General features: G+C 39.6%; 1 protein-coding gene across 3 annotated transcripts in view; it reads right to left on the reverse strand.

Moving 5' to 3' along the window:
* The window catches only part of LOC131245766 (DEAD-box ATP-dependent RNA helicase 13), a 51,894-nt gene that overhangs the window by 17,435 nt on the left and 12,554 nt on the right, over nt 1–21,905 (reverse strand). For all 3 annotated transcript variants that reach the window (XM_058245447.1, XM_058245445.1, XM_058245446.1), the window contains exons 7-10: nt 18,579–18,759; nt 16,754–16,876; nt 16,547–16,663; nt 11,713–11,817 (exon numbers count right to left, since the gene is read on the reverse strand). In XM_058245447.1, the coding sequence (XP_058101430.1) occupies nt 11,713–11,817; nt 16,547–16,663; nt 16,754–16,876; nt 18,579–18,759 (526 nt within the window). The remainder of the gene's footprint in view (nt 1–11,712; nt 11,818–16,546; nt 16,664–16,753; nt 16,877–18,578; nt 18,760–21,905) is intronic.

Raw genomic sequence — 21,905 nt, forward strand, 5'->3', positions numbered from 1 at the left:
GCTATCTTTTGGGGCCTGTGATGAAGATGCTTTTGTGTTGCTTCAGTTCGTCAAAGGAAGGAGGTCAGATCTTCAAGTTGTGAAACCAAAAAACTCCCCTAAAGGCTGGAGAGAATTACTTAGTCTACAGTGCTCGATTAACTATGCTCTATAGGTAAGATTAGCTGCTGGGGGGGATAAAGGGTTAAGAATAGTTTGCTTAATGATGGTTCTCAACTAGAATATCAGAGGCCTGAGAAGCAAGCTCAAGAGACGTAATGTGAGGGTTGTGTACGTAGTATCGGTATATCATTACATGTATGCTAGCTGGGGATACAAAAACATGTATCGATCTTAATACCCGAAAATGTATCATTGACTGAGGGAAGCAATGGGGAAGCACGGTGGAAATAGTGGAATTTCTCAATGAAACTTCAGGATATGTTAAAATACACATGCGAATATTTAAGAATCACATAATTGCAAAAAAGATGCAGACATCATAAGTTTTCCTTTAATGGGGACCTAAAAGCACGTAACGTTGACTTAGGAAAACATTGGGGAAACATGGGGGAAATGGTGGAATTTCTCCCAACGAGGTTTGGGCGAATGGTCTTCACCGTAGGTTTGCTCCCTATAGGTGAGGGTTCGATTCCCCTCCTTGGCTTTACCCGATACACGTGGTTGTGGGTGATTGCGTGTATCCGCAGGGATTAGTCTCACTTCAAAAAGAGGTGGGGGCACTCTGTGTCTTCAAAATAAAAATAAAAAATGGTGGCATTTCTCAATGATACTTCAACAAATACTAATACACATGTTTGCATATTTAGGAATCAAATAATAGCCAAAAAAAAAAAAACTTATACATAATACCAGTGTTCACAGTATTGATAATATCGGTTAATATTATCGGTATCACCACTCAGCGATACGAAAGCCGTATGGAATACCGCTGGAAGTGTAAGATTCGGAAGTATCGACGATAATATCGCTATGTATTGCAATGTATCGGCGAGATCATGAGATATCGTCACCTTTTCCTGATGCAGGACATGAAATTCAAGTATGATGTGCAAGATTTTCAGGCTTTAGATCACACCAGTTCAGAAACAATTACACAAAATTCCACATCCCACACCAAAGTTCAAACACTCAATCACGGGGAATCTTATGCGGATCCAAGCCTACACATGCTAGGGCCGGATCAATCAAAATTATAGACCAAACAAGAATCAAAGGAGGGTAAATTCATCCACACATGCACAGAAATAATTCCCCAATCCAAGGGGTTCACAGAATTCAATTTGGGAAACCCTAAGGTTGAAGAAAGGGCATGAAATTAGGGATTTGAGTAATTTAGGGTTAGGGTTAGGGATTTAGAGTGAAAGAGGGGTGAAAGAGAGGAGAGAGACGAACCAGAAAAGTACCGCACGTGTGGACAGCAGCAATGGCCCAGACGCACGTGCGTGTGATCCTAGTCACACGTGTGTGGGGCTCACTATTCAGAAAAAGACCACATTGGCCCTGGTCGGCTAGGAATGGACTTCAAAACTCTCAAATCTCAGCTCGATCCGATGCACGGTTTGTGCGTGGTGCTCCGCCAAAGTTTTGGTCCTCTTGCAGGGCCAGATTCTGGAAATCTGTTGTAGATGGAGAAACGCCTGCAAATATTGATGGATTTGTAGATGGAATGCTTGTGGGAGAAGAGAAATATGGATGGAAGAAGGTGGGGGCGAATCAAGATAGGTGTGGCTTCGCTCCACGGTAGTCAGCCCTTCGAGGAAGGGAAGGTTTCGCACCCAATTGAATCTCCAAAGTACTAGATCAATTAGAATAATGGGCCACGTTCATGAGAACCCATGGTGGGATTTACATGACTATCGGGTCCAATCCAACGAACCAAAACGCAGTCCTCTAACTAGGAGGCCCTCCCTGGACGTCGTTATCGATCCAGATCGATAGTGGGGCCCTCCTCCTCCTTGTGTACGTGCGTAGGGGGGCGTGCGTGTGCGCGTGATGTCCCGATCATTTCCTTAAGGATTTTACTATGTATCGACAATACTTGTCAATATTGACAGACATCATCGATACATTCCAGGAACCGCAAGTTAACCCCCCAAAAACACGAAATCCGATTTTTCTCACATTTTTCTTCAGATTTCTCTCTACGAAGCTATTTGTGGGTGGATTTTTGTCCATCCTTTGCTTGGATTTCGGAGAAAAACTCGCATTTGAAATTAGAATAAAGATTTTCCTGCATTTGGGGCCATTTCTCATTTGATGAGTTATTTTGTATTTTGATCCTTTTTTCTTCTAATACATATAAAATCGGTGTGAAATCAAAAGAAATCCTTGATTCTTCATGTTTTGCATGAAAAAACAAGTATTTCAACCTCCAATTTTGAGATTTGAGTGTATATGGCCTGATTTGGGAGAAATTGGAGATATTTTGAAATTTCCCCAATTTCTCCCAAATTGCTTGCAATGTTGAACTCCAAACATGAGATCAAACAAGCACGGGGACTGATCTATTGATTTATTAACTTTTTGTCAAATTTCAAAAAAAATTTAAAAAAAATTAAAACAATAAAAATTTATTAAAATATAATTATTTTTTTCTCGAAATTTCACTTCTACCAGTGGTCAATTGAGTCCGATTTTAAAGTATTTAGGAGTGTTTGATGAAATGATCATCACATACACTCTAACTTTGCGATTGTAGTGCAAGTGGCCCGATTTGGGGGAAATTGGAGAAATTTTCTCCCAAATTGCTTGCAATCTTGAACGCCAAACATGAAATCAAATGTGTATGAGGCCTAATCTATACTGATTTATTAAGTTTTGTCAAATTTCAAAAAAAAAACAAAAAATCAAAAAATGATTAAAAAATTTATATACATACATATATATATATATATATATATATATATTTGAAATTTCACTTCTTCCAGCCATCAATTGAGTCAAATTCTCAAGTATTTAGGAGTGTTTGATGAAATGATCATCACGTACACTCTAATTTTGAAATTCGAGTGTAGGTGGCCCGATTTAGGGAAATTGAGGAATATTCGAAAATTCCCCAATTTCTCCCAAATTGCTTGCAATGTTGCACTCCAAACATGAAACTAAATATGTATAAGGCCTAATCTACTGGTTTATTCAGTTTTTGGTCAATTTTCAGGGAAAAAAATAATAAATTATTAAAATATAATTCTTTTTCAAAATTTATTTTGGATGTATTACCTTGCCTTTGTTAATAGAATATTCTTTTGCAAGTAAAACATGTCACAAGACAACCTGATATTGGATGGAAATATGGTCGGCTTATTCCCAACAATCGATTTGGGAGTGTATGTAATTTATGTGGTCATGTGTCGAAGAGTGAAGGGGTAATCCGCTTGAAGGAGCATTTCGCGGAAGGGAATCGCAATGTTGTGGACTACCCTAAGTGTCCACAAGATGTGAGAGAAGAAACAAGGGCCTTGTTAAAAAAAATGTGAAGATAAGAGATGAGGGAGCTGCACGGGAGAGAGAGATTAGGGAGGAGTTAGGGTGGGCACCATATGCAAGTGAGGATGAGGTGGATCTCGATGAGGAGGATGATCTTGAATACAGACGCGCGGTTAAGGAATCCATACAAGCTTGGTGGAAAATGAATCAATAAAGGCGATGGAAAGTGAGTAAGCCTACATTTGAGGGATCTATACATGAGCGTGGTGGGGGGGAGTGGGGTAAAGCTGAGTGGGGGAGAAGAGGTAGTAGGAGGGGAGGGTTATGGGGTCTGGGACGTAACACTAACATGCAAGTGCCAAATCTACTTTCATATCTGAGGATGTAGAAAGAGGCAGGTGGGACATAGAAAAAATTAAAGGAAATGTTTAGTGGAAGGGATGTAAGAAAGAAGGTGGGAAAGTTTATACCTAAGTTTTTTTTAAAAAAAATAATCTATGATTAAATCCCCGCAAATGCCGCAGCGAGCCCTCACTTCAAGAATATGATAAGTGTAGTGTAGTATGGGGGTGAAGGTGTGCTATCGCTCATGCCTCGTGAGATAATGGGAAAGTATTTGGATGATGAGTACGCAGAGATGAAGAGCTATGTAGATGGATATAAGCAGTCATGGGAGATGTACGACTGAATCGTCATGTGTGACAGTTGGACCGAACCGACGAGGATGTCGATTATAAATTTTATGGTTTACCGCAAGGGACGAGCGGTGTTCCTAAAGTTTGTAGATGTCAGCAGTAAAATTGAAAACACAGATTATATTTACAAACTAATGCACAATGCCATGCAAGATGTTGGGAGGAAGAACATTATGCAGTTTGTGAAAGACAATGGGAGTGCATTTGTGAAGGTAGGGAGGGATATAATGAATAAGTATAATGTGTATTGGACATTTGGACCCCCTACGCTAGGGGTGCACACGGGTCGGTTCAGTCGGTTCTGGGGTGAAACCAGAACCGAACAGTTCCTAATAGTTCCAGGAAAATCGGAACCGGAACCGGACCGTTTGCACCCTAGAACCGAACCGGAACCAGACCATAAAAACCAATTCGGTTCCAGTTCGGTTCCACGGTTCTGGGCTTTTTATAATCCAACCCAATTGCATGTTTTTTTAATATAATCCAGCCCATGTCCATTCGTGTTGTGATTTAATTGATGAATGATCTTTCTTTTCTTTTTTTTAAACACCCGCCACACCCATGCACACTGTAGTGGGATTTCACCACCAATGGGTTTCGAACCCAAGACCTCGTGTTGAAACTCCTCAGAGTCTACCACTAGGGCAAAAGGACTAGAACCCCGTGAATGATCTAGATATTATGTAAGGTGTGCAAAAAGACAGTTATGAAAACAATCAAAGAGCGCATTGTAAACCATAAATCATGAGTCAAATAGACAACTAAAATATATTGTAAACTAATAAAATAGACAACTAAAGTATATCGTAAACTCGGTCCGGTTCCAAGTTCGGTTCTACAGTTTGGTTCACAGCTCGGTTCGGTTTTACAGGACCCCAAACTGAGAACCGAACCAAACTAATCGGTTCTTTGATTTTTGGAACTAGACCAAATCGTGTTGTTTGGTCGGTTCCGGTCGGTTTACCGGTTCCATGTGCACCCCTACCCTACACAATCCATTGCATCGATCTCATGTTGGAGGCGATTAGGGATAGGCTGTTGGTGAAGACCGTTATTACTGACGCACGGCTCATAGTATGGGTTGCATCTCCATTCGCTCCTTCTACAGGTTACTCCAAGATCTGTTTCGATCTTTAGGCACTTGTCATTCTTGGCCTTATGGAGCTCCCCCAAGAATTGCGGCTTTTGCATGGTTGGTAGGGAGGAAAAGTGTGCTAACAACCAACAACCTTCAAAAGAGATCTATGATCAATGTTGTCAAATCGCATATGTAATCGCATGTGAACAACCTAAGCTATTTGTAGGCCTCTGGCCCTTTTATAAAAAAAAGATGTAAACAAAATAGGAAAATCAAAAAAAAAAAAAAAAAAAAAAAATCTAAAAAATTAGGAAAAATTATCCCTAATTACTACAAGTGGTTAGATTAGGTTCTTTTACCTATTTCATTGTAGTTTGAGTGTTTGAGACTATTAGACCATCTATAAGTTATATACTTAATTATAATATTATATTTATATAATATAACAAAACAATTAATAAGTTACACTAAAGGAGAATTAATTATTAAAAACTTAGAACATAGAAATTTTATTGATGATTTGATTACTTAAACAACTTGCAACTTAATTTCCAAATACAATTTACAATTTACAAAAAAACAAGTATAACTTACAATATTACAAGTTTCCACTTATTGAATGAGAATGTCAGAGAGAGAATGAGAGATTACAGAATGTAAGAGAGAAAGAGAGAATGAATGAGAGGGAGAGAGTAAGAGAGATGAGAATGCATGAATGAGAATATGAGCTAATGGGTAAGAGATAAAAAATTGAGTGCTAGTAATTATCTTTCAAAAAAGAAGAAGAAGAAATGATCTTGATCTTCTTGAAACTTTATTGTTGTTGGTTGAACTTTGAACTTCGAACTTGAATCTCGAATCCTTGGACCTTGATTGTCATTGTTTAAGAGAGAATCTTGGAAGAGTATGCTTAAAACTTGTTTCAAGCTTCAAACTTGAAAGAGAAAATGGGAAATGAATCGTAATTAGTAAAAGCAAGAGTTTAGAAGAACAGATTATGATTTGAAGAGAGTTTAAAGTAAGAGAAAGAATGTGTGATGGGGACATCATGCGCACACATGCACGCACACCACCCCCCCTACGCACGTACGTACGCAAAAGGAGGACCCCACCATTGATCTAGCTCGATGACGACGTCCAGGGAGGGCCTCCTAGCTAGAAGACAAGTTTTTGTTCAAAAAAACTGGGCCCGATAGTCAAGAAAAGCCCATCATGGGATCTCATGATCGTGGCCCACTCGTCGAATTGATTTCATATTTTAGATTTTACTTATTGTTATTATTTAGAACATCGTGAACGCTCTAAATTTCTTTATTTGGTTTTTATTTTAGTTTACTTCATCGCCAAGTAATAGGTTGCGCACATGGTGCGAGCTTTTGGGGTATAGAGTTTTCCCTATAAATAGGCACCCCTTGTAGTTCTTTTCATTCATTCAAGTTTAATAAAAATTCCTGCTTTATTTTTCTGCTCTTTTCATGAGTTGTGGAAAAATTCAAAAGTGGGTGCGAAGCCCTCCCTTCTTCGAAAGGCTAACTACCGTGGTGCAAAGCCACATCTATCCCCATCCGCCCCTACCCTCTTCCATCCATATCTCTCATCTTCTATCATCACTATTGCTTTGAATTTCCTAGCTTTTGCAGCTATTCATCCCCCTATAGCCAGTTTCCAAAATCTGGACCTTTAGGAGGGTTGAAACTTCGGCAGAGCACTACGCCTCAACCTTACGTCGGATCGTCATCAAACTTGGAGGAATTAGAGGTCTCCCCTGGCCAACCAAGGCCTAGGTGTCACTTTGGGGAGGCGGGCTCCATCACACGTGCGGCCAACCCATCCACGCACGTGCGTCAGCCCTGGGTCACCATCTGCACGCAGGAGCTTTCTCCGAGTCAGGTTTTTCTCTAGTTTTCCTCTTTTCATTTATATTTCTTAAACCCTAACCCTAGTTTGCATTAGCCTTAATTTTTTTGTCCATTTTTTCACCCTAGGGTTCCTTGAATTGAAATTGAGGAATCCCTTGGATTAGGGACTGATTTTTATGCATGTGTGGTTGCTTTCTATTTCCCTTTGACATCGTTTGGTTTATAATTTTTATTGGTCCAGTCCTAGCCTGTGTCGGCCTGGACCCGCATAGATTCCCCTTTTTAATTGAATGATTTGGACTATCATGTGAGATGTGGAATTTGTATAACTGTTTCTGAATTGGTATGATCTAAGCCTGAATTCTTGCATCTCATACTTAAATTTCATGTCCTACATCAAATTTGGTATCAGAGCTTAGGGTTCTTATAAGGGAATACATTACATGTTTAAGGTTAGTTTGTTTGAGTCCATCATGCATTCAGTTCATCATATGTAGCTTTTAGGAGTCCATAGTCCCTGATATTAGTTGCTGAAATTTCTATTAGCAGGAAGTTAGCAATTTACATTGCTGTAACTTTCTGTTATTCCTTTATTTTGACAACTATACTGCTGGATTTTAGTAGCACTACCTAGTTTCCCTCATATAGAGTCTAATAGGATCATTTAGTCCCATATAGTCATCGTAGAAAGTCCTTAGGTGGAGTTGCAAGTTGTACGCCCACACGTACGGGTCATGGTTTTGGCTAGCACCCTACGTTAAACATGGAACAACTGCTAGAGTCACTAAACAAGTTGTCCCAGCAAATCGAGTCTTGGGGTAAGCGCTTGGAACAAGGCATAGATCAACACCTTGACCAAATAGAGGCCTCCCACAAGACAAACCCCACCATTAGGGAAAATGGCCGATCTCAGGCAGGTGGCCAGGAGGATAGACCAATGAATGGAGGTAGTCAAGGAATCAATCATACGCGTGCACCCGTACCCCCACCCCATGAGGGACATCAAGACCATTATTTTAAGGGGCACAATATGTGCGGCCTCGTGGCTAAAGAGAGTGCACCAGATGCTAGTGTAGAGTTACCTATTGAGACCATTCCGGTAGTGGATGAGTTTCATGATGTCTTTCCTAATGATCTACTAGATGAGTCTCCCCCTAGGAGGGATATAGAGCACACCAGAACATGAGACACCGTAATACCTACAGTCGAGTTTGCGTTTAATAATTTTGTTGATAGGTCCACAGGTCTCAGTCCTTATGAAGTCGTTACTGGTTATAAACCTGAGAAACCTATTGGTCTTGTCCCTATGTCACTGTCCCATAGGCCGTTAAAGCCTGCAGAGTCTTTTGTGCATCACATTCATTCATGGCATCAAGAAATCAAGCAGAAGATCACTACTAGTAATGAACATTACAAATTTTCTGCAAACCAACATAAATGTTTCAAGGAATTCAACGTAAGGGACTTTGTGATGGTCCACATTAGGCCTGAGCGATATCCTTCGGGGGTCGTTCGTAAGTTACACGCGCGTAGCGCTGGACCCGTCAAAATTATAAAACGAAACGGTCTCAATGCGTATGTGGCAAATCTTCCACCCTCCATGGGAATTAGTTCCACATTCAATGTGGAGGATCTGGTTGCATTTCAAGGGGCCATTGATGCATTGTCCAGCCTTTCGCCTAACCATCCTGATTCATCAGACCTTTCCCTTGATCCATGGCCCCCTCCCGACCCATTTTCCCAGCCTCTACCTCCCATACCTGTCCATCCCGACCCATCTTCCCAGCTACTACGTCCCATACCTACCCCTCCCAACCCATTTTTCCAACCTCTACCTCCTATACCTACCCGTCCCAATGCATTTTCTCAGCCGCTACCTCCCATACCTACCTGTCCTGACCCATCGTCCCAGCTACTACGTCCTATACCTACCATTCCCGACCCATTTTCTTAGCCTCTACCTCACATACCTACCCTTCTCACACCTAAAGAGGAAATAGAAGATATTCTGGACCATCAAATAATATCCACATCGGACGGCGGGTTTCAGAAGTACTTGATTAAATGGAAGTCATGCCCAGCTTTAGACAGCACGTGGCTCACTGAGGAGGAGCTTCAGAGACTTGATCCTGAAATCCTGGATCGCTTCGGTAGTTTTATTTCGCTAGTGGTGAAATCTTCGCAGCTGAGGAGAATTGATGGGAACATCATGCGCACACGCGCACGCACACACCCCCCCTACGCACGTACGTACGCAAAAGGAGGACCCCACCATCGATCTGGCTCGATGACAACGTCCAAGGAGGGCCTCCTAGCTAAAAGACAAGTTTTTGTTCAAAAAAAGTGGGCTCGATAGTCAAGAAAAGCCCATCATAGGATCTTATGATTGTAGCCCACTCGTCGGATTGATTTCATATTTTAGGTTTTGCTTATTGTTATTATTTAGAACATCGTGAACGCTTTAGATTTCTTTGTTTGGTTTTTATTTTAGTTTACTTCATCGCTAAGTAATAGGTTACGCACATAGTGTGAGCTTTTGATATATAGGGTTTTCCCTATAAATAGGCATCCCTTGTAGTTATTTTCATTCATTCAAGTTTAATAAAAATTCCTGCTTTATTTTTCTGCTCTCTTCGTGAGTTGTGGAAGAATTCAAAAGTGGGTGCGAAGCTCTCCCTTCTTCGAAGGGCTAACTACCGTGGCACGAAGCCACATCTATCCCCATCCGCCTCTACCATCTTCCATCCATATCTCTCTTCTATCATCATTATTGCTTTAAATTTTCTAGCTTTTGCAGCTATTCATCCCCCTACAGCCAGTTTCCAAAATCTAGACCTATAGGAAGGCTAAAACTTCGGCGGAGCACTACACTTCGACCTTACGTCAGATCGTCGTCAAACTTGGAGGAATTAGAGGTCTCCCCTAGCCAACCAAGGCCTAGGTGTCACTTTGGGGAGGCGGGCTTCCATCACACTTGCAGCCAACCCATCCGCGCACGTGCGTCAGCCCTGGGTCACCATCTGCACGCATGAGCTTTCACCGAGTCAGGTTTTCCTCTAGTTTTCCTCTTTTCATTTATATTTCTTAAACCCTAGCCTTAGTTTGCATTAGCCCTAATTTATTTGCCCCTTTCTTTCACCCTAGGGTTCTTTGAATTGAAATTGGGGAATCCCTTGGATTAAAGACTGATTTCTATGCACGTATGGCTGATTTCTATTTCCCTTTGACATCGTTTGGTTTATAATTTTTATTGGTCCAGTCCTAGCCTATGACAGCCTAGACCCGCATAGATTCCCCTTTTTAATTGAATGATTTGGATTGTCATGTGGGATGTGGAATTTGTGTAACTGTTTCTGAATTGGTATGATCTAAGCCTGAATTCTTGCATCTCATACTTAAATTTCATGTCCTGCATCAAAGTGAGAGAGATAAGAGCTTTAGAATATGAAAATTGGGGAGGATATGAGTGCCTATTTATGGGTAAAAGTACCCAAAAAAGCAAAAATTAAAAAGGTCCCAACGGTCTCTCTCTTTTTTTTTTAATATATATACCTTTGGGACATGTATGCAATCACATATGGAGTATGCGATATGCAATTGTACAATGATTGCATACATTTGTATGAGATGGCATACAATCTAGTATCACATATGCCATCATGGCATATGCGATCCACTTGAAAAAAAAAAAAAATCACATATGTGATCACATATGACAACACTGTCTATGATCCTTCCCAATGTTTGTATTATGTATATGGATGAGGCAGAATATATCGATCATCTCTTTATCCATTACTTCTTTGCTTGGAAGATTTGGGATTGCTTTCTAGACATCTTTAACATGGCATTGGTGATGCGGAAGTCGGTGGAAGACTTTTTGTGGGCTTGGCATGGGGGAGGGTCCGGTAAAGAAGGTAATGCAGTGCGACGGCTTGTCAGTATGGTTGTGCTTTGGATGATTTGGGGAAAAAGGAACAACCGTTGCTTCTAAAACAGGAGCGCCTCTATGGAAGAGGTCATCACGAATGCTAAATTCAATTTGACAGGATGGGCATCCAATGTAGTGACGGTGAATGCCGTCAACCTTTTCTCCTTTATTTATTTATTTTGCCTTTAGTTTTCTTATTGGGTTATATTCTTTCCCAATCTCACTTTTGTGTTGCTGGGTTTCTCAATAAGATTTTGTTATCTTTCCAAAAACAAAAAAAAGACTGAACACTAGTTGTTTTATTCCCACAGGGTACAACTTTCTATGATTTTCTTGAGACCTTGATATGAAAATATCAATGCAGACTATCTTCAAAAAAAAAAAAAAAAATCGATGCAGACATCATTGGTACCGAAATGTGGATATAGCGATTTAGTGGCAGCAGCAATTTTGATAATCTGACATGAAAATTTGCCCTTCACTATTAGCATGAAGCCATGGTGTCCGTAATACCACTAGCATTCGTGAAGTCAAAAAAGAAAATAACAAACTAATTCTATCATATCATACATTTGTTCTACTATTAAAGTTGGTGGCTCATGTTCAAAATGAGATGTGTAACAGTAAGAACTATTAAAGTATCAACTAAGAAATTTACGGAATCCCCAAGGATACTGCAAATGTCCTTCAATATTCACAGTAAAGGAAAAGACTGCTTACCTGGGAGTTGTTCCGTGAGATATTCTCTATTTGACGTGCAAGCGATAGCCGTTTTAAAACCTCTGACATGTACGAGTTATCTATAGGAAACCTCTTAAGACTTTCCTGCACATAAGAGCAGATGCAAACATTAATGTCATTAATTCCCCATGTGTTCAGCACACAAAACTCAACTACAGCAGCACTTTGGAATAACCCATTAATATTTCTCTCCCAACGTTTTTATGAACCTCAATGAGGAAAGGTTTTAACTCTGTTAATGGCTTTTTCACTTTCACACAATTATATTCAATTTATAATTGTTTAATTTTAAAATTCTCATCATTGTTTTCTCCTGGTGTTGCTTCATAACAAGCAATATGCACTCCTGGTTGACTAGCACCTAAAAAACTTCAGAGAATCAGTTCATAATGCAGAACAGAAAAAGAACTCAATGTGTAAATTAAACATCTGGAACATGCCTAGGTACTCGGTAGTGTCTCCTCCAGGAACATAGGCATAGAATGATGTTAAGAAATTCAACCTTAGATGACTTTCAACAAGATTTTTTCGAAATAAAATGCTTAATGTAAATGCAAGAATTTATCAACTAGCATGAGTCGAGTCCGGTGAGCCCTATTGGTAGTTGAAGAATTGAAGACTCGGAGTACTATCCCGGCCAAGCCATCAAAGAGACAAGTACCATATAGTGCCTTTGTAAATTCCAAAACCTATGAACCTTATGAACCTTGTGAACCTTGTAAACCCCAACACCTAACCCTCTAGTTGGCTTGTCCATTGATAGGAATACCTGTAGCCTCCATTAGCTAGAGGAGATGTCCATTAGAACAGCGTGTACTTGGGCAAACTTTGTGCAAAAGCTGAAAACAGAGAAATCTCTCAAATGCAGAAGTTCGGGCTCTGCTTGATCACTCGAGCAGATCCTCGAGCCCTCCCGATAGATCGAGGATGCCCACAATAGTCCAGCGAGTTCTCTAGACAAAAATGCCCAAGTTCAGGCTATGCTCGATCGCTCAAGCAGATTCTCGAGCTCTCTCGATCGATCGAGGATGCCCAAAAGTGTCCAGCAAGCTTTTGCCTTAATTTTGAATTAAGCTCGATCAATCAACCCTTAGTTCAATTGACAGAGCCTAGCCATATTCTGCTCATTTTTCAACCATTGCAACTTTCTATTTATACATTGGTTGGGGCATTTGGGCATTTTGATGAGAATCCATTAGAGCTTTGAGAGAGTGTTTCCCCCTAGCATATCCTTCATTCTTAGCTCTAATCTCTTTGATTTCATCATTCAAACCTTGTGTTTAAGAGCATTAATGAGCATTCAAAGCTCGGATTGAGTCATGAACTCAAGCATTCATTAATGGCTTGACCTAACCGAAATAGGCAAATCCTTTGTCATAAAGCCATTGATGTTCGTGGGAGCTGAAGAAGAAGCCGATTCGTGGAAGAGGAAGCATCTTCAACAAGGCGCTATCATTGGACTCGTCCAGCTAAGTAAGTCTTAGTGTTAGAGTCCATTGTTTGAAACCATTTCTTATGTAGATTTGGGTTCCAAGAGTTTGAAGACCCAAACTCAATAAGACCTTGTGTAAGCCTCTGGCGGGAGAATACACGATTAGTCCTTGTGTGGGAGCTAATCAAGAGTTTGCGATCCAAACTCGTCAAGACCTTGTGTAGGCCACCGATGGGTGCAAAATGTGTAGAACCTTATGTAGGTTGTAAAGGTTTATGGTGAACCTAATTTAAAACCATAAGTGATAGTGAAATTCGGTACACTCATAAAGAGAGTGCGTCAGCCAAAAGTAGAGTAGACAAGTAGTCGAACCACTGTAAACATCGTGCAATGTGGTGAATGAATTTTCCCCCAAGGACTTAACCATACTTTCATGCTCCTATCATAGTGATGTTAGAGTAATAAAGTCCCTTGATATACATTGATACACCACACTCTGACAGCTTAAGCTTCTAGGAGTAAATGGTTGTTTGACATGGTATCAGAGCGGAAGGTCCTATGTTTAAATCTCGAGAGCAACAAATATGCCTCGCTAATATTTTATTCTCCCACGGGGGGTCAAGAAAAATCAGGTCCGGCCCAGGGACCGGGAAATCAAGCCCGGCCTATTTATGGTGTGAGTGTCCCTCCACCCTTCTCAGTATGTTCCCGTGCGGAGTTCCCACCCCGCACGTGCGGGGGGGTGTTAGAGTAATAAAGTCCCTTGATATACATTGATACACCACACTCTGACCGCTTAAGCTTTTAGGAGTAAATGGTTGTTTGACAAGTGATTCTTTAACTTAAACCACAATTTCACTTAACCCATTGTCTACAACATTAAAAAACAAAAAAAAATAAAAATAAAAACCCAATAAGACATTATGTGAAGAACACTACAGCAGTATGCCAAAACTGAAACATGCAGCTGGGACATGTGGAAGAATAGTTCGATGGAAATATGGATAAACAGAGCCATGGCAACGATACTAACGAAGAGAGCAGCTTTCAGCTGGAATCTTCTTCTCTCTCTTTTCTTTTACTAGGGTCACATATATCTGTAAATATATACAATAGCATGAATGTAAAGATCATCTTAAATTTCTCATGTAAAACATGTTTAGCAGCATAAGCATTCAACTCATAGGGCCTCTTTGATTAGCAGGAATCCATGGGAAAAGAACAGTAAAAACGCAGTTTTCCTTCGACATGACATTTTCCCATGTTTGATTTACAAATAAAATCTATAGACTCCATGATGTTATCATTACACTTTTCCACTTCTATAATTCTCAATCACACGATTCAAGGCGGCCATTGTGAGATGAATTGGAGGTTTCCACTTGCAAATCAAACGCACCATGAAAGTGGAATCCATTTCTCAGTAGTACCTTGGGAAATAATCATTAAAAAATGATTACGAAATACTTTGTTTCCCCATGGATTCCCGCTTATCGAACAGGCCCTTAGTGGAAATAAATTGCCTGTCCCATCATGGAAGCACAAGACTGCCTGCTTTCTTCTATAGAAATTTGCAGGCAGAATATCAAAGAGAAGGCTGATGAGGTTTGGAAGTCTTCCAAAACCCGAAACCAATCCAGAAATCTTAAATATCTGAGATTGGGAAACTGTGAGAAACAGTCTTCTCTAACACCTTACTCATAAATGGAATTGCAGCCAAATCAAAAGGGGATAGAAATGCTTGATAAAAATGAACTGGCGTAGAGACACAGACGATGCCATTAATAGGAAACCCTAGTATTAAATTTTGAAACACTGGCCCTAATTGAGAAACGAGCACATGAACAACCAAAACACATAAAGCCAAGTATGACAGGAATTTGGAAGGCCCAAGATGAGTTGTGAATCTAATGAGAGCAAGGTATTCCGTATCGGTAATGGTGGCCGTAACGGTCACCACCATTACCGATACGGGGGCGTAACGACCGTTACGACCCCTGCAACGGTTGAAAATTTTCTTTTGTCCAAAAAATTCTAAAATATATTATATAGAAAATCAAGAATAATGCAAATATTTCGAATGTGTATTCATTTTTTGTTTTGAACATGTTTATTGTAGTGTAACGGTCCACTCTTTGGTGAGAATGTTGTACCCGGCTGTCTAGTGAATTATTTAATATGATTACGTTTCTAATGTTTACACATCACAATCAAGCATTAGAACTAGAAATTAAAATTTTTAAAATTTTTTTTTTAAAAAAAAAAGGCATAAATACTACTTTTTCAATTTTTTGAAAACAAGGCCCTCAGATATTCTATTCACTCAAATCACTTCAATCCACAGTTTTAATCTTAAAAGCTATAGTAAGAGTGGTCAAAATCTGTAGTGAAATGATATAGGAGAGTTTTTGGAATGAGAAAGTGAAAAAGATGAGAAAATTGAATTTAAATAGGAAAAAAGAATGATTGTTTTTCGACTGTTACGGGAGTAATGGTCGTTATGCCCTGTAATGGCCTTTACGACCACCATAACGGCCGATACGGTCTCAAAAAACTAACTGCCCCTTTTCACCCCCGTATCACGTAACAGTCATGGCCGTTACCTATACGTATCGGCCTTTATGGGCGTATCGTAACGGATACAGAACACCTTGAATGTGAGAGAGAGAGAGAGAGAGAGAGGAACATGGTGTTGTGGTTGTTATAGTTCTTTCATTGGCAATGAAAGATTACAATAGCTGCATTTTACCTATCTAACAATGAGTCAATGAAAAAACAAAGAAATCTAATTCTGTTATATAATGGAGGAGCTGGTACCATGAATACTAGGCATGGATGTGTAATTCATGATAACTCAAAGAACCAGTGTCAACATAGGGCATGGGCAATGTATCTAAATGTGCATCCTGGACTTAAGTTGAATAATGAATAGTCCAAACATGTTGCAAGCCCCATTTTTCATTCCCCTGATCAAGTATTGAGTGAAAAGTGTCAAGTACTCCAGCTTCAATGCATCCATCAGTAACCATAGCCCATTTATGTCAAGTAGAGGACAAATAGAAACATGAAAAATTCAATAAGCTCTTTCATATGCAACTGCTTCCAGGCAAGCACTTGCATGGTCATAAAGTCCAATGGACCTAATCTAAACGTATCACGATACATGTAATAATGAAAATATAAAACCAATATGAGAAATCATACTCTTCAAAATGATACAATGGTGTACCTTCTAGTGCATCAAAATCCTGAGTTGTACTAGAAATTTTTCTCATGTAACTAAATGTGCATAGAAGACAAAAAGAAAAAGAAACCATTTTCTACAAAAATACTGAAGACAAGAAAAATTGTTTACAGAACTTCCTTCCCATGAGAAATCACCTTTGAAAATGATTTGCACAAAGAGGCAAATTTCGACCGATCACTCGGAGAAATTATTGCAATGCAGCACCCATCAGAAGAAGCTCGAGCTGTTCTTCCACTTCTATGAACGTAAACCTAAAGTGACAAGTAAAACAATTTACTATCAAAAACTGTTTTACACATCAAGCTTGACGGAAATGAAACCAGAAAATTAAATCTGCCTACCTCTGCGGAATGTGGTAATTGATAGTGAACAACAGTCCGAACACCAGGAATGTCGAGGCCTCTTGCTGCAACATCAGTAGCAACAAGCACGCCGTGTTCACTTCCACGAAAACGATCAATTGCCTGGATAAAGCAAAGAAAATATTTCAGTATTACGCTTCAAATAAACCAACTAGGAATGCAAGTAAAATACAGTTTACATAAAATAGGCCCCTTATTCACTGGAGCTTGTTAAAAATGCTTATTGCATGGCAAATGAAAACATGAGACTGAGATAAGAAGGCCACAAACACCAACCTGTGAGTAAAAGAGTGACATGATTCCTAGTTCAAAGAAACTAATATATGTATACTGATGGATTTGACTAAAGCAGTGCACACTTCAACCTAAAGCCAGCAGTAAGTGGATTGCCATGATAAGCTGAAGGAAAAAATAATGGTTATGCAATGTCCACAAAGAAAAGACATTCCATTTATCAAGTCGTCTGACAGGGAAGTGCCAATTGTGTTACATGTGTTAATGTTGTTAACTCGAAGACTCAAAAAGGCATATAAAAACATTTTTTATATTAAATAACAGAGGAGCTTGTAACTCTTCTTAGACATTGTAGTAACAAGAACCATCAAAGGCATATAGCTCTATCTCAAGACAAACATGAAAATCTTTTCTAAAAATAGAATGTGGATGCTAATAGTAAAGTTGTCAATGAAACAAAAACTAAAACTAATGGTGAATGTCCAGGAACCACAAAAGAATCCTCTGTCATAGTGTCATCTAGCCTGATATAAATTACAAGACTGAGATTGATCATCATCGTCATCATCAACAGCAGCAGCAATAATAAGGGCACGACTTTAGTGCACACAAGAAGCATAAAAAATAGAGCACTCCCACCACTTAACAGATGATTGCATGGGAACCTAAAACACAGTTCAGACAAATTTTCAAAAGCCCATTTCGAAATATGTGGAGTGGCAGTTCCATTCATGGAAACAACCAATGAAATGTCAATTGGCAGATGTGACACGAAAGAACTTGAAAAGAAGTTTCACTTATTCACACCGTGTGGAAACTAAGGTTCTTCACTTATCAGCTTGGCATACAAAGAAATATATTTTCTTGACTCCATCAGTTCGTTATCTTTGTCTGTATTACACCCGATGGTAGTTTAATCCTTTCCCTATGTAACCTCATTTTAACACTATTTACCCAGATAAAATGTCAATTTCTTCTCAGCCTCAAAGAACTGCTTCAGGCAATTGAATTTCCATGTGCCTTAGATATCATAAATCCCAATTAGTTGATGGTAATTACAAAATTATAAGCGATAAAAAAAATGAATACATCTCCATCTTCATCATCTCATCATCATCTAAGCCTTGTCCCCACTAACTAGGGTCAGCCACACGAATCCTATTCTGCCATTCCACTCTCTCAAGGACTGGAAACGTCAATCTGTTAGGATTCATGGCAAAAAGGTGTAGCCAAAGTTTGACACCACCTCCCAACCTGACGCAACCCTACTCCATTACCCAGGCTTGGGACTAGCACAGAGAGTGCAAAACTCCCACTACTGGAGTTAAAATGCGATTAAAAAAAAAAAAAATCGTATAACATGAAAGGACACGAAGGACCTGAAACCCCATGAACAAGATATCTCTCAAACTGTCTTTTGGACACAAACATGTGTCACTGTCAAACATAAACATGAGGCGTCGAATAGAGTTCCCTGGGTAAAGCCAAAGCATTGGTACATTTGCACAGACTTACTAAAATATTAGACTATTCATTTTGGAAAGATTCATAATATATATAATGTAGCTACCTTTAACCGAGCTCTTTGTTGCATTTGAGCATGAAGGGTCCAAACATTGATGCCGAGGACACGCAACAGGGAAGAAATACGACGTAAAGCTGCAATTGATGTGCAGAAAACAATTGTTTGGCCATGGCCATGCACACTCAATAAATAATATAAATAGGCCTCTTTATCTTCTTCCTTGCACCTGCAAGCCAACGTCTCATAACATGTTAGAAAGGAACAGGTATTTGTTGTACACAAAAATTGAAGAGTAAAGTTTCGAGTAAATGGAAAATCTTAAAACAAAACAAATAAATCAAATCAAGCTTTCCATCCCACAGAAAAACTACCCTTGCCCATTCCTACTTTCTTCAAGTGTTTCAATTTCAATTCTATATTGATGTAAAGGTCGAAAGATCCATTCATATTTTACACTGCAGAAAAGAAGGCATGAGTAGTTAATGAGAGATGATGGTGAATCAAAAGCTAGCTATGTGAAAAGGAAGCTACTTGCAGCATTTCCTCAATTAATGCAACTATGGAATATAGAACCACCAGATTAGGATGCGACCATCAAGCACAAAATATTTTAGACTATTTATTATCACCGTCTCTCGTACAATCTTTAACCCTGATTCCCGAAGAGCATGACCAGGTAGCAGCAAAGTAAAGGAAGGAGAAAGCGGTGCCAATGTAAGCCAAATCTCAGGTGTTGCTTCTGCAGATGATTTCAACTTTTCCCTCACTGAACTTTTAAGTAAACGTTCATTAAATTGAGGAAAGTTTTTAGTCAAACTGCAAAAGGGGTGACTACTTCTTTTTTTTCTTTGTTCTTCTTTTTTTTGGATAAAATAGCCTGCCAAAAAAACACCCTATATGTAAAAAGCAGACAAGATACAATCTTCCTTGGAAACAGAGGTGAAGCAGAAACCAGGTCACCCAAATCCCAGTATTGTGTGAGGTTCTCACAGCCTGTGGTGATATTTCTGTAAACAACTTTGACTTGACGACTGAGATGAATTCATAACTCCCTTATTTTAACCTTCCTCATTAGATTTCTTGTGAAAACATATCCCATGTAGAACTTTAACAAAAATTAATCTGGCCAACAAAAAGGTACGTTGAAGCATGTTATATGATTAAGATTTTGTTGTTATTGCGAGAGTAATATACAAGTACAAGTTATGTTCTACTATTTGTGTAGAAATCCTGACCAAGGAGAACTTTAGACAAGGAAATTTCCACATTAATATCATTGTTTAAAAAAAGAAAGAAAGAAAAAACAAAGTGAAGAAGAAAAGTGAAACAAAGCAGCCATCAAAAAGAAAATGAAGAGTATGCCTTGAGAGTTGAGGCATTCAAGTGTTAACCTCGCTTCATGGGAATCTTTTTTAAAGAGATAACGGTAATTTTATTGAAAAAGAAAAAACGACTGAGATAGCACAAATGACTACAAGCCCAAAAAGAATGAAAAATTACAATCCTCAAGACTTTTTTATACAAGACGCCCATTCCACCACATAAAGCTTTGCCCTACTAAAGACTTCCACCTCTGATTTACTTACATTAGACCTTTCAACCACAATGCCTCCTTTGACACCTCGGTCACAGCCATGTATTCCACCTCAGTTGTAGACAATGTTATCGTAGACTGTAGTATAAATCTCCAACATACCGGTCCACCTGCTAATGTGAACACATATCCCGCAGTGGACCTCCTGTTGTCTAGATCACCTACATGATCCGAATCCACGTAGCCTACAACTCCACCTAAAGCTACATGTCCTCCAAACATGATATTAGTGTCGACTGTGCCCCTGAAATACCTGAGAATCCACTTAACAACATTCCAATGCTCTTTCCCTTGAATTGTCAAATACCTACTAACCACACTGACTGCTTGAGAGATATCTAGCCTCGTGCAAACCATTGCATGCATGAGACTCCCCACTGCACTCGCGTACAACACCCATGACATTTTTGAAATCTCCTATTTTGTACTTGGACACGACCTGGCTGAAAACTTAAAGTGACATGCTAGAGGTGTGCTAACTGGCTTAGCACATTCCATGTGGAACCTTTCTAGCACATTTTGCACATCTTCTAGGAAAGTCACGGCTTCCTAGACTCTCTGTCTTTGTGTATCTCCATGACTAGGATCTTCTTCGCAGCGCCCTGATCCTTCATGTCAAACTCTTTGCTTAATAGAGACTTAAACAAGAGTATCTCCTTCTTATCCTTTGCAGTAATCTGCATATCATCAACGTAAAGCATCTAACAGGACCCGACCTCAAGTACCCTGTAATAAACTTAATAATTGTATACGCATCTAACATACCCAATCTCCACCATGTAATAATTAAACCACTTGTACCACTGCTTTGAAAACCGCTTCAACCCATACAATGACTTTTTCAGCCTACACATGTGGCCTTCCTTACCAAGATCCTCGAATCCTTCAAGATGCCTCATGTAAATAACTTCCTCCAAGTTCCCATGAAGGAATGTTGTCTTTACATCAAGCTACTCCAATTCCAAATAGGATTTCGCTACCATAGCTAGTAGCACTCTAATTGAAGTATGTTTCACGACCGGAGAGAAAACTTCATTGTAATATACTCCTTTCCTCTGTGAGAACCCATTTGCTATGAGTCGTGCCTCGTACTTATCACATTCTTTCTTCCTGAACACCCACATGCACCCAATAGCCCTCTTGACCTTTTGGAAGTTTCACCAACTCCCACGTCTGATTCCTAGGTTCAATCTCCTCCGCTATGGCCAACATCCACTTGTTGCCATCCTTTCCAGATTTTGCCTCTTGAAAGGTGGAAAGATCTCCACTCCTTGTGAACAACACAAAAGAGACCATATCCTCAAACCCGTATCGAATCGGGCCTCTAATGGTTCAGTTCTCCCTACTCCTAGCTATACTTTCCTCAGTATCTTGGTAATTATTTTGCTCAGTTTCTTGCACCTACTGAATTTCCCCTTTAGTAACCAACTCAATCGACTCCACTTGCACCAACAATCTCTCGATCTCATCATGTGTTTCTAACTTCCCTGCAGCGTCCTTCTTGGCCTTCAACATTGATGTCTCATTGAAGATAACATCTCTGCTAATGACCACCTTTTGAGGGTCAGTATCCCAAAGCTTGTACCCCTTAATACATTCTGATAAAGATGCACTTGCTAGATTTGGGATCCAACTTCGACCTTTGTCCACTCTGCACGTGAACATATGCTAGGCATCGAAGATCTTCATCCCTGAGTAATCAACATCCTTTCATGTCCAAACTTTCTCTACAACCTTGGAGTCTAGTGTTGTAGATGGTGACCGATTTACTATATAAC

The sequence above is a fragment of the Magnolia sinica genome, chromosome 5 (genome assembly GCF_029962835.1).
Source record: "Magnolia sinica isolate HGM2019 chromosome 5, MsV1, whole genome shotgun sequence".
Classification (NCBI taxonomy): domain Eukaryota; kingdom Viridiplantae; phylum Streptophyta; class Magnoliopsida; order Magnoliales; family Magnoliaceae; genus Magnolia; species Magnolia sinica.